Genomic DNA, 12341 nt, shown 5'->3' with positions numbered 1-12341 from the left:
AAAGATTCAAAATGTGAGTGAATGATCTGAAAAACTAATCCTAAACCTATCTAACTGTGTTATGGACGAAATTGGGTGGGAGACTTGCTAACAAGTTGCCAAAAAACTCAAAACAAGTCATTAGGTTAAGTGAAGTTAAGGGTAGTCTAGGTTACAAGTCAACTTGGATGATAATTCTAATGTTGCTCTTCTAATCCTATATGTGCATGGACATGTTAAGCACTGGTGTTCCCCTTAAGCACCTTGGAATTCACGCCCAAACCATGCCTAGAATCAGGTCTGAATTGTCTTCAAAGCTTCTCAAACATATTGCAACTATGTTGAACTTTGACAATTCAACTTAATCCCTTGTGTGCATGTACAAGAAAAATTCAAGTGCCCCCTTCTTTAGCCTTTGAAAATCATGCCTAAGTGTGCCATTCCATGTCTGAACCATGTGCCAAAATGTCTCCCCATGTGCCAAGCCAAAACTTGAACCACAGCCTCTTCCATACAAAGTGTCACCTAAGACAACAACATGAAATTTGACTAAGTTATTTTGTACATGTGGTAATTATGAAAATATTCAAATCCTAATATCTTTTTGCATATATTTTTAAAATCCATTAAAAACCTCATAAACACACATGAAAAAAATAAAGTGGTCATGCATGGATGTAAATTAGGTCAAATTAGCCACTATGGCAAGTCAACCCTAAATGTTGACTTTTTAACCCTAGATCCAAATGTGACTTTTAATACCAAATATTTCAACCAAATGGACCTAAAACTAATGCACACATTAAATTCCCAATTTGCCCTTGAATTCCCAACAAAATGTAAAATGATCAAAATACCCCTATTATGCATACTTTCTCTCACTAAGGTCTAAAACCTTAATTTAACACCAAGAATGTACATTTTAGGGCTTTCTATCATGAAATGTGGTCCTGAATGCTCAAGAAAAGTGTGTAACAAATATGACTTATCATAAAAAATAATAACTTTTTCACACTTTTGACATTACTAGGTGTCCAAATTCACCATTAAATGCCAAAAGCTTACAACAACCCATATATTACATTCAATAGACTTAAGATACTCTGTACAATGTACCACATACATACAATTCTCTATAAATATCAAATTGACTCTCAACCTTAACTTTTCAACATAATCCAAGGGGGAGGTTTCTAAATTAGTTTTCTTTAAATCTAGCTAGTATTTATCAAAATAATCATATATACTTGCACCAATATTTTAGTCTAGTCCAAATAAAACTTACATCACATAAAAACCTTAGACCTAAAATACAACCAATCATGAGTTCAATGCATATAGTGCTAGTATGACAAAATAGTAGACCTAGCTGGCAACATATGATTCAAATTGCTCATAATATAATCCAAAATAAACATAAAGGCATTACAAAAAGGACTCTAATTCTTTGCCTCCGATGCCTCCCTTTTGCTCCTAACAGAGTTTATAGCCTATAAAATGTTAATAGAAGGATGAGTACAACAACTGAGTAACCAAGATACATTAAATCAAGAACATAGAAGTACAATTAATAATAGGCATGAAAAGTGAGTGAATGGTATAGAGGTGCAAGGCCCATAATTTTCTCCTCAAGTTGGGCCTGAACGGCCCAATACACCTTCAACCTCGATCCAAAGGCTATCAACAAGTCCAATTAATCTATTAGTCATCTCTAACCATTCTCAATTCAATTCATATATAAATTCACTCATTTACACTTCATTACCTTGATTAACCAATGATTTAAAAGTTAGAATGTTACATCTTTATTGCTACTGCTTGTGTCTACTCCTAACATATTGAAGCTAAGTTAGGCTCCACTACTTCAAAGTTCAAGCCTTCAAGTTTGGAAGAGTGGATGGCATGGGCACCCTTGAACTAGAAGAAGAGGCACTTTTCAACCATGAATATGAGCTTCATCTTATTCGTTGTATTCTCTTTGTGGGAAAGGAAGAAGAACTCGATGTGGGAAAGCACTATAAAAAAATCATCATATTATTAGTGCAAATTTCATTGCTAAACTGGTTAGCAATAAAATAATTTTGTTGGTAAAAACACTACCATTAATTCATTAGCAATGAAATTTGCAATTCCTCAACTAATTAATTCCGTCACTAATTTTAGGGATAGCATATTCCAAGTTAGCAATGGAAACCAAATCTCATCACTATCTGTCACGAAATAACAATAGATTAGTGATGGAAATTCTGTCACAAATTTCTAATGGATTAGTGACAAAATTTCCATGACAATTCCATCGCTTATTTTTTTAAAAAAATATATATTTTTATTTATATATTGTGGAAAAACATTCATTGTGAATCAATCGCTAATTTTTTTTTAAAAAAAATTTGATTTTATTTACATGTAGAATTTTTATATACATTAATATTTGTTGATTGTATTAAAATCCCTATAAAACAAGAAATTAATTATACCATAAAGCTAACATTTCAAATTAATCAAATTACCATAAATTGTTGCAAATTACAATGAAAATTTCACTATACTCTAAAAAAAAATACAACAAAGTAGTTTTAATAAACAAGTGATCATAACATGCCACAAATTGTCAAGTCTTGATTTTGGCATAGCCTTGAAGTCCACTTGCAAGTGCTTCATACACACCTTATTCAAGATATGTTCTCCATATTTTCCAAGAAACATATTTCAAATTGTTGATAGTCTGGTATTCTTTATTGCCTTCAAACACTTTTCTTGTTTGGCTACATCATTCTTATTTCTTGGGCCCTGTCTTACTATTGTGCTTCTTTTAGTGTGCTTCTAGTTGATATTGATAGAGGTGGATAAAGAGAATTGAAGTTTGTTGCTACCCTTGTTAAGTTTTTCAGTTAAAAGAACATGTGTTATTTAGAAAGTAGGTATTTTGGTATTGTCATCGTTAACAAAACCTTGAGCTCCTAAAAAGCCAAAGTGAAGTCTACTACTTAGTACTGTTTTGTTTTATTATCTTTTAGAATCTAACAACTTTTGTATGTTGATTTCACGTTGACAATAAAGTTGTGGTCAAGAAAGTGATTTTGTCTCTCTTTTTCAACATGTTATTTGATGAACAAGAAGAAAAGGCTAAACATATGAAATGGAACATTCATAATGAAGCTAAGTTTGCATTAGCAATTTATTTGAATGAGCTTGGATTGAAATACTTGCAATCTACTATCAAATGCTAGCATATATATAGGAAATTAGTGTGATTTGTACCGTTATGTTGAAGTATTAAATTAGACATATAAAGCTAACACAAGATGTAATATCTTATAATGTAATGTAATTTGTGTTATCAAAGGATGTAAAAATATATTATTTAATGATAAATAGATTTGTTGGTATTCAATTGTTTTCATTAATTTTTTAAGTTGGTGTGATTAAAGTTTACATATAACAATGCAATAATAGCCATTGAGAATATTCATTGGTGTTTTCAAAATATCTTGGTGTTTTCATGAAAAATTATGAAAATTTTAGAATATTCATTTGCGTTTTGAAAATATCCTTTGTGTTTTTATGAAAAATAAGAAAATTTTCTTAATATTCATTCGTGTTTTCATGAAAATTAAAGAAACAGAGACCCTGATTCCTTTTTGTCTAAGTTTTTTTAGAATATCTGTTGGTATTTTCATAAAAGTTGAGAAAATTTTAGGATATCCATTGGTATTTTTCATGAAAATTAAAAAAATTTTAGGATATCAATTTGCATTTTCATAAAAACTGAAAAAATTTTCAAAATATCTATTTGTGTTTTTTATGAAATTGAGAAAATTTTTAGGACACTCATTTGTGTCTTCATAAAAATTGAAGAAACAAAGACTATGATTCCTTTTTATTCATATTAATAAGCTTCCATGATATGCAAGATTTTTCTTGTCATATGTTACACTATTTTGCATATGCAAGTTCAAATTTCTTGCATGGTATCCAATGTTTCTTTTATTATATACAACCACTTTCCTATCATATGCAACACTCTTCCACATATACAGATTTCTTTCACGATATGCAACGTTTCTATCGTCATATGCACCACTCTCTCACAAATGCAAATTTTTTTACGATACGCAACACTCTCCCATTATGTGCAACACTCTTTTGTCAAATGCAATACTTTTCTCCAGATGTATATTTCTTTCATGATATATAATGTTTCTTTTGTTATATGCAAGAAACTTCCATAGGTACACATTAGATGCAGACATATTAACATTGAAGGACCTTGTGTGATATATTGACACTGAAGGATCTTGTACTTTAGTGCTCAATAAATTGTCACCGAAGGACCTTGCGTGACATATTGACAACAAAGGACTTTGCTTAACCTTCTTTTTTTTTTTTTGTTACCATTAAGGGCATTTAAATAGTTTACCCCCTTAAAATTATTGACAGCTAAGGACCTAATGTCCCAAGTGTTTTTCATCAATAAACATGCTAGTAAAGTCTTTTCAGGAAATTTTTTTTTTATTGAAATTAAAATTATATCTATTTATTTTTACATTGCTACTACTATTTTAAATTCTCAAGTCATTGAAGATGATTTTGGCCTACACTTTCTGTAATACTTGCCCCAAGTGTTATCCAAAAATCACACATTCAAATAAACTAAGTGTGATTAAGGAGTTGATCCTAAAACTAATTTAAGAAACAAATCATTTAAATCAATAAACAAATACACCATCACAAAATAAACATTTAAAGCCTTTAAAAAAATTTATAGGTTCTACCTATAGCACATGGAAGCAAGCTAGATGAAAGTGGGATAAAAAGATGCTATCATGACAGCATTAACAGCCCTCTCGGGCCAACTTTTGGGAGCTTCCGTTTCTTCATTTGACCTCCGATTGAAATAATTTTAAAGCTCGCACGTCATTTTTAATGATTACTAGTAATGTACCAAATTACAAAACAATCTAATGGTCAGATTAGAATTTAGACACTCTACAAGATTGGATAAAGTTGTTGTCATGACAGCACTTTTGAATCAACTTTCGAAGTGCACAATTTCATCATCTTATCTCCTATCGGAGCAATTTCAAAGCTCACATATCACTTTTAAAGAGTACTATTAGCATACTAAATTTTGAAAAGATTCAACAAACGGATTAAAATTTATACATGTTGCAAATTCAGCCACTTTGCTGTCATGACAGCATTAAATAACTATCATGACAGCACCTCCGAGCCAACTTTCAGAGTACACCATTGCTTCGTATGATATCCGATCGAAGTGATTCCAAAACTCACATAAAGATTATAAAAAGTTTAACTTGTAACCCAAATTTCAGAAAAATCCAACAGTCAAATTGAAATTTGAATATCCGGATGCAAAAGTGTAGTTTTTTAATAAAAACCATTTTCTAAATTGTTCAAATCTCATCCTAATGGTCACAAACCTGTGAGAACACTTTGAACACGTTAAATAAGACTAGGAGTACTTGATAGAACATTTAAATGATGGAAACACCCCTTATATCAAAATTTGACCACTCTGGTGTAATTTCTCAAAATGGACCCTATATTTTCAAAATTTACAAATCACACAAGAGTGGTCAAAACCATTTCAAATATTATATACATATATGAATACACACGTTAAATATTTTTACTTGACTCAGAGATCTAAGTGGGGCCCACACAACCACTCTCTCTATCCAAGGTGTATGTTTACCTATAACATACCATTTGCAATGTAATCACTTTGTATTTGCTTATAGAATCACATATATACCAAAATAAATATTTACTTGTAGTGAAAACTTAGTCTAATAAATAAATTCATTAAAAATACACACCATAACCAAGTTTCCTAGCCACAAATCTACAAGCAGACAAAAATTCATATACAAGCCATACAATCCACACATATTCACACACACACATATACATAATCACTTCTACTTGCACCTTAATCCTAAATACATTACAATAAATTTGCTCAAAAGAAAGGGGTTGCAGTTCTTTACAATCCACAAACAACCCCTAGCTTTGCTCCTTTCCCCGTCCACCACTGGTTCCTTCGCCTGGACCTGAAAATATTGAAAAGAAAAGGGTGGGATAACCACAGTCTCAATAACAGAGAAATCTACATTAATTATTACCAAGTCATAATCAAATAAACAAATAATAGATTCAACATAGTATATAATTTAACCATTTCAAATGCATGAATGCATGATATAGGCCAATATGACCTTTCTTGACCAACAAAATACTCCTTAGCACTCTTTAACTCGCGGGTAAACCTTATATTCACTTGTACCTTCACAGACATAAAACATAACCTAAGGCATGATCGAATTCACCTAACCGTCTGTGCTCCTTCAACGTGAATCTTGAACAGCTGAAACTAACTCCTTCCCAGAGCCAGCCCGACTTACTCTTCATGTGCGGACTATCTTGGCCTAGGTACTCAACCTCACACTTCATATGTCGGATTCCCTCTCCTACTGAGAGGTGTCAAATACTCAATCCACTAATCACTTTAATGCACTAAGCTCACAATACGAAAGGCAACACTAAGCACAGACAATGTGCCATAGAATATCATATCGAGATCATGCCTTTCACTCTTGTTTACTTTTCCCGAGTATTGACCACTTCCACAATCTAAGATAGTATAACAAATATCACTTTTCCTTTAAACGATTCCTTAGCCTCTCTAGAGTACCTAACCTAATTACACTTCTTTAAGTGCAACTTCCATTCTCTATAATTACAATGCATGCAAACAACCTTGTTTCCATAAAAACATTATTATTAAATGAATAGAAAACATATATGCACTATTATCCAAGTAATACCCTATAAATTTTTATAAAACACAATTAATTGCATTTAATCATTTAAAGCATATAATGCATGATAGTTAGTAATATTTATTCAAAAATAACTAAACAAAGCAATAAGAAATATAAATTCCCCTGTTATCTCAACACTATATACTAAAAGGATTTCTCCTTGTACAGAATGAAACTTAGCTTATTCTTTATCTTCCAATTAAGTTCCATCAATAATTTCCTACAACATATAAGTGATCCATATCACTTTTCATAACAAATAGCATTAATAAAGACTATAACTCATACCACACAACTTGAGTCAATGAGCCATAATCCATTCTAATGGTTCATATATTAAACCAACCATTCACATAGTATCACTTAACCACCAAAACCATTTATTAGCCACCATTAGGCTAATTTTCAATTCATATAATTTTTAATCAATTAAAAACCTTCACTTAATGTCACCAACATTTACCATTAGCCCTTATAATGAAAATCAAACCTTAATTTAAATCTTATTAGATTTAAATAACACAATTATAACTAAATCAATAGGCTTAAACCACTGAGGAGCAAAACCCAACCTCTTGGGGTTTGACTTTTGCTTTAAAACTTTATTTTTCATCCAATTGCCTGCTCAAAGCATTAGAGCATCATATAAAAATTCAAAATAACCTCCTAAGGACTCAAGGAAACTAAAGCTTATAAGTATAAAGCCTTTAGGATCAAATTTCATAAATTTTCTCTTCCAAAAATTAAAGAAAACCAAGAGGGAAGGAAGAGAATTGAAGTAGGGAGTTTACCTATTGTGTATTTGAGCTTCCAATGGTCGCAAAGCCTCCTAAATCCAAGTCTAACTTCTTCTCTTCCTCCTCTTTTCTTCCTCTCTTCCATCTCACATTTCTTTCCTTTGGTTTCTTGTTTCATATCTGTGTGAATTTGCTCTTAAAAAACTGATCCAAACACTTTGAAGAAAATTACAAGGAAGGGCCCAACATTTCTTATTATAACACAAAAGTTCGGGTTAACTTTGGTAATTTTTTCATAGTTAAAAATAAAATAAAACTAAACTCTTCCTGAGTAAAATTCAAACTCTGAACTTTTATCAAATTATTCTTAATTTTAATTTAATTATAAATATTTTATTTTTTTAAAATACATCCGAGTCTTAAAATTTTCAGGATGTTACACTTTCATGCCAAACTCAAAAGATAGTCAACAGTACATAAACACCTCATTTGCGTGGATAAATTGCAAGAATAGAAACTTAAAGGGAAAAAATATTATGTGAGAGAGCTTAAGCTTTCTTACCTGAATTATATTTGTTTGTTTTCCTTGCTGGCATAAACTTGGAATGGAAGAGGAGAGTTTTAGGTGATTTTCATCCTCATGAGAAGAACCTCTAGTTCATCAATCTTAAGGCATGCTGTATGGATAGCCATTTCAAACTTGATACGTTTCTTGGAATGAACAAGTGGTTGTTCCTCTTCAACATCTCGAGGCCTCTTCTTTTTCGTCTCCATTTCCATTATTTGTTCATCAAATTTCTCTTTTTTGAGAAATTCACTGCCCTCACCCCACATGCTTTGATACCAATCTTCTTGCACACGTGATTAAACCCAATCCGCACAACAGGACGTTCAATCGAGAATTTAACATAAAGCTTTGTGTCAATATTCGACTCTTTATTTCTTCTTTTGCTAAATAGTTCCTTCACTTTCCCTTGATCAAAGTCAGAAATGCTCCATATGAAAACATGAACAGATTTTGTCTTTGGAGCAAGAAAATCAAACCCCAAATATGTCTTAAAACCTCCCAAGCATAATGCACATTGTATAGCAAAATAAGATTCAATTTCTGAGTAAATGTCAAGAACAGCACAAAAGAACAAGTCTGAATAATCATTATCAGGGCAATCAACAATTACGGAGCTTTGTGCAGCCTCATATTTGAACCACTCTGGCACTTTGTTTCCTGGAAAGCAAAACATAGGACGATGGTTGATCAGTTCAGGAAAACCATAAGAAATTACTTCATAGGTAGCCTCAATGATATTGTGAAGTGATTGTTCAGTCAAGTTCATGCAATTCCCGAATGAGATGCAATATCTTTTGCCATTTTTCAATGATCTGAAAGTTGACACATTCTCCAAGGAAATGCAGTTAGAGGCATCTAGGGTTACAATGGATGGTGGTAGTTCTGGTAAAGAACAAAGCCTTATGCAATTCCTTAAGACAAGACGTTTCAATCCCAAAAGATGTTTAGTATTGTTGGGGAGTTCATTTATGTTACAACAGTTATCCAATATCACTTCATTTAATGACCACATGCCATCAAATAAGATGTATAGCTTCAATCATCAATGACTTCACAATTGGAAAGCTTAAACACCTTCAAACTTCTTAAGCAAGATAATTGGTTTGGAAGGTCGACAAGTCTTAAGCCACTGAGATCAAGCTTTACCAATTCACTCGAGCACCCTATTGACGAGTGTAATATCTCAATTCCTGTTTCAGATAAATCCAATCCCATCAATTTTTTCGATGACAGTGAAAACTCCTTGAGGTTTGAACAGTATCCAACTTCAATAGATTGTAGAGATTTTAAATGGACATCACTTATTAGACTCTTAAGTTTCTTGCACCAATATAAGTCCAATCTAACAAGTGAGTGAAGGGACAAAATTGAAGCATGAATGTAACGTAGACTAACACAACCAGCAAGTTCCACTACCGCGAGATTTGAGGCTTTGGAGCAATTCGGAAGCTCCTTCAGTTCCTTGGATCTCTTAAGGTTTATGATTTTTAAGTTAACAAAATCCTATAACAATAATAGAGAGGGATAGACAGTGAAAATGAGAAAATCATCAAGTTGCAAATAAGCGAAAAACACAAACAGAGCCAAGTTTATACATACATGCACTCCATTCCAAAGCTTTATAACGTGGCTATTGGGCATGTGAAGCTCAACCAGTTTCTCTGGACAAAAAGTTGATGGCATGGATTTAAGTGGGAATCTGCACCACTCTAGATACCTAATTTGATTTGGAAGACACTTGAGGCCTTTTGGAAGATGCACATGGCTTGAGCTATTGTTGGAAGTAGAATAAAATTTGAGATATCTTACATTAGGCATCTTTCTGAAAATGTTGGCTTCCAAATGAACATCTCTAATTTGTGAAACGTTCAATTTGATACCTTGAACTTTGTTTGTTCCCTAAAAATAAGAACAAGAAAAATAGTAAGTAAATCATTTAAGTATGTGTACATATGTGTGTATTAGAAAAGGAATTATATATGTATTTCTTAATTACCGTATCATAGGCTAAGATGTTGTAGATTTCTTTAGGATCCCATAATCTGCTACGTCTTTCAGGTTTATCAATAGATTCTTCGCGGACAATTTCAAAGCCCATTTCTTGAATCAAATCATGCATTTCTATGGGCTGGTGATCATATTCAGCATTTATAAGAGACTTATCATGAAGTATTCTTATACCAATACGTCCATGGAAGTCGTAGCTGTCCAACAAGCTGATCACATGTTCTTTTGACATTCCCTTCAAAAAGCATGCAATATCTAAAAATATGTTCTTCTCTTCATGATTCAATCCATCATAACTCAATCTCAACACTTTTTGAATATCTTCATGAGGAATCTTTTGAAGCCTTTTTAATGCACTATTCCATTCAATTTTACTTTTGCCATGGAGAAATGAACCCAAAACTTTCAAAGCCAGTGGAATTCCTTTTGCATAAGCAACTGCTCTTCTTGTTAGCTCTTCAAATCCCATTATAGGAAAGTTAGTGTTGAAGGCATTCAAGCTAAAAAGTTCAAGGGATTGACGGAACTCCAATTCCTTAACCTTATATATTACCTTAACTCCTTTGCTAAGCACATGCTTGTCTCTAGAAGTGATGAGAATTCTACTTCCTCGACCAAAGCAAAGAGTTTCTCCAACCAAGCATTCCAACTGCTCTAAAGAATTAATATCATCAAGAACAACAAAAACTTTCATACGACTAAGCCTTGACCCAGCAAAAGTTGTTGAAGTATCAATAAAGAGATCTTCCTTTAGTAGGCAGGAGAGAAATTTATGACGTAAATCACCAAATCCATACTTAGAATTTTCCCTTACATTTGCCAAGAAGCAAGAGCCTTCATAATGGGAGGAGTACCTCACAAATATAGTTTTGGCAATGGTTGATTTGCCAATTCCCCCCATGCCCCAAATTCCTACGGTTTCAAAATCTCTCAACAGTAATTCTACTTCTGAGCAATTGTCATCAATTCCTACAAGTCCTTTCAATTCAGCAGGTGGGTACTTGTAATTCAATTTTCGCAATATGTCTTTGATAGTCTTTTGAATTAATTCAGATTCATCCCTAAGATGCAAAAAATAAGAGCAAAAAAAAGAAAGAAGGAAAAGCCAAAATCAACCACAAGTAATGATAAATACTTAACTGTATGATAAATTAACTAGTGTACATATGAGGAATACATAAAAATGATTTAAAATTGAACAGGATGCCTTAATTATGTTACTTGACCTATCCATCACACAAATCACTACTATATACTGCGATCATTTTTAAATAGAAGAAAATGAATTTATAATTACCTAAATGCGTGAGAGTCCCAACCAGCTAAGTTTGCAGCCTCAGTGAGAGCTTCCTTCCATATTTTAACCTTGTGTTGGTTGACCTTAAGATCTCTCTCATATTTCTCAAATGCTTGTTTGTAAAGCCCAGTCTGGTTGCGAACATGAGATGGCTCAACTTTATAGAACACAGGAATCACAATCTGCCCTTGAACTCTCTTGCGATGAACTATTTGGGTGAGTTCTTCCAAGCACCATCTTGAAGAAGCATAATTTTCAGAGAAGACCACCACAGATGCAAAGGAATCCTCTATTGCTTTCATAAGTGCTGGTGAGATCTCATCTCCTTTGGGAAGTTGGTAGTCTATGTACGTTTTGATGTGTTTTTGACAAAAAGCTTCATAAAGATGGCTAGTGAAGTTGGTGCGAGTGTCCTCACCCCTAAAGCTGATGAATACATCATACTTTTTGGGAACGAATATTTGAGCAGAGGAAGAGGATGAACCAGCATCAAGGGCCATATCTATCTGATCAGCCAAAAGCAAGGAGAGAAGCACTATATGGTGTATTAATTGATAAGTCTGAAAAATCAGAGAGATGTCAGAAGACGAAGAAGGAACCCACGCGGTTTTCTTTTTGAGTTTTGAACTTTTGATAAGTGAAGGATGGACTTGATGAGCGACGACAAGTCAAAAAGTTAGGTTATCCTTTCACAAGATATGAAAACAAGCTAGGATTATTAAAGACTAAATATATAGATGGGTTCTTACTTGGAAGTGTGAGAAGAGAGAAAATAATAAATAACATCTTTATCAAGATATCAATGACAATTAAAAAGCTTAAATTATCAAAATGACAAGGACCACTATCATTATTCGCAGTTAAAAGTCAAACATTTAGCAAATGGAGTGTTACTCAATAGAAAA

The 12341-nt window shown here is 32.8% G+C and overlaps 1 protein-coding gene across 6 annotated transcripts; it reads right to left on the bottom strand.

Moving 5' to 3' along the window:
• Window positions 1-5720: 5720 nt before the first annotated feature.
• Window positions 5721-12109, bottom strand: LOC129306877 (disease resistance protein RPV1-like). Of its 6 annotated transcripts, XM_054947654.1 has the most exons (7): window positions 11437-12109; window positions 10129-11200; window positions 9942-10031; window positions 9732-9849; window positions 8127-8789; window positions 7619-7744; window positions 5729-6056 (listed from the first exon to the last, which is right to left on the bottom strand). In XM_054947654.1, exons 1-4 carry the CDS (start codon window positions 11934-11936, stop codon window positions 9820-9822), a joined length of 1692 nt encoding a protein of 563 aa, XP_054803629.1. In that variant the 5' UTR covers window positions 11937-12109; the 3' UTR covers window positions 5729-6056; window positions 7619-7744; window positions 8127-8789; window positions 9732-9819. The 6 variants fall into 6 exon arrangements, with proteins under 6 accessions (XP_054803627.1, XP_054803626.1, XP_054803629.1 ...); XM_054947651.1 differs by having other exon boundaries at window positions 5727-6056; window positions 8127-9635; window positions 9732-10031; XM_054947653.1 differs by having other exon boundaries at window positions 5731-6056; window positions 9732-10031.
• Window positions 12110-12341: the final 232 nt, after the last annotated feature.

This window comes from Prosopis cineraria, unplaced genomic scaffold (genome assembly GCF_029017545.1).
Source record: "Prosopis cineraria cultivar Desert tree isolate PC_DT_omini unplaced genomic scaffold, ASM2901754v1 PC3, whole genome shotgun sequence".
Lineage (NCBI taxonomy): Eukaryota > Viridiplantae > Streptophyta > Magnoliopsida > Fabales > Fabaceae > Prosopis > Prosopis cineraria.
Note: the sequence above shows the minus strand (reverse complement) of the source record. Positions and strands in the feature narration are given on the sequence as shown.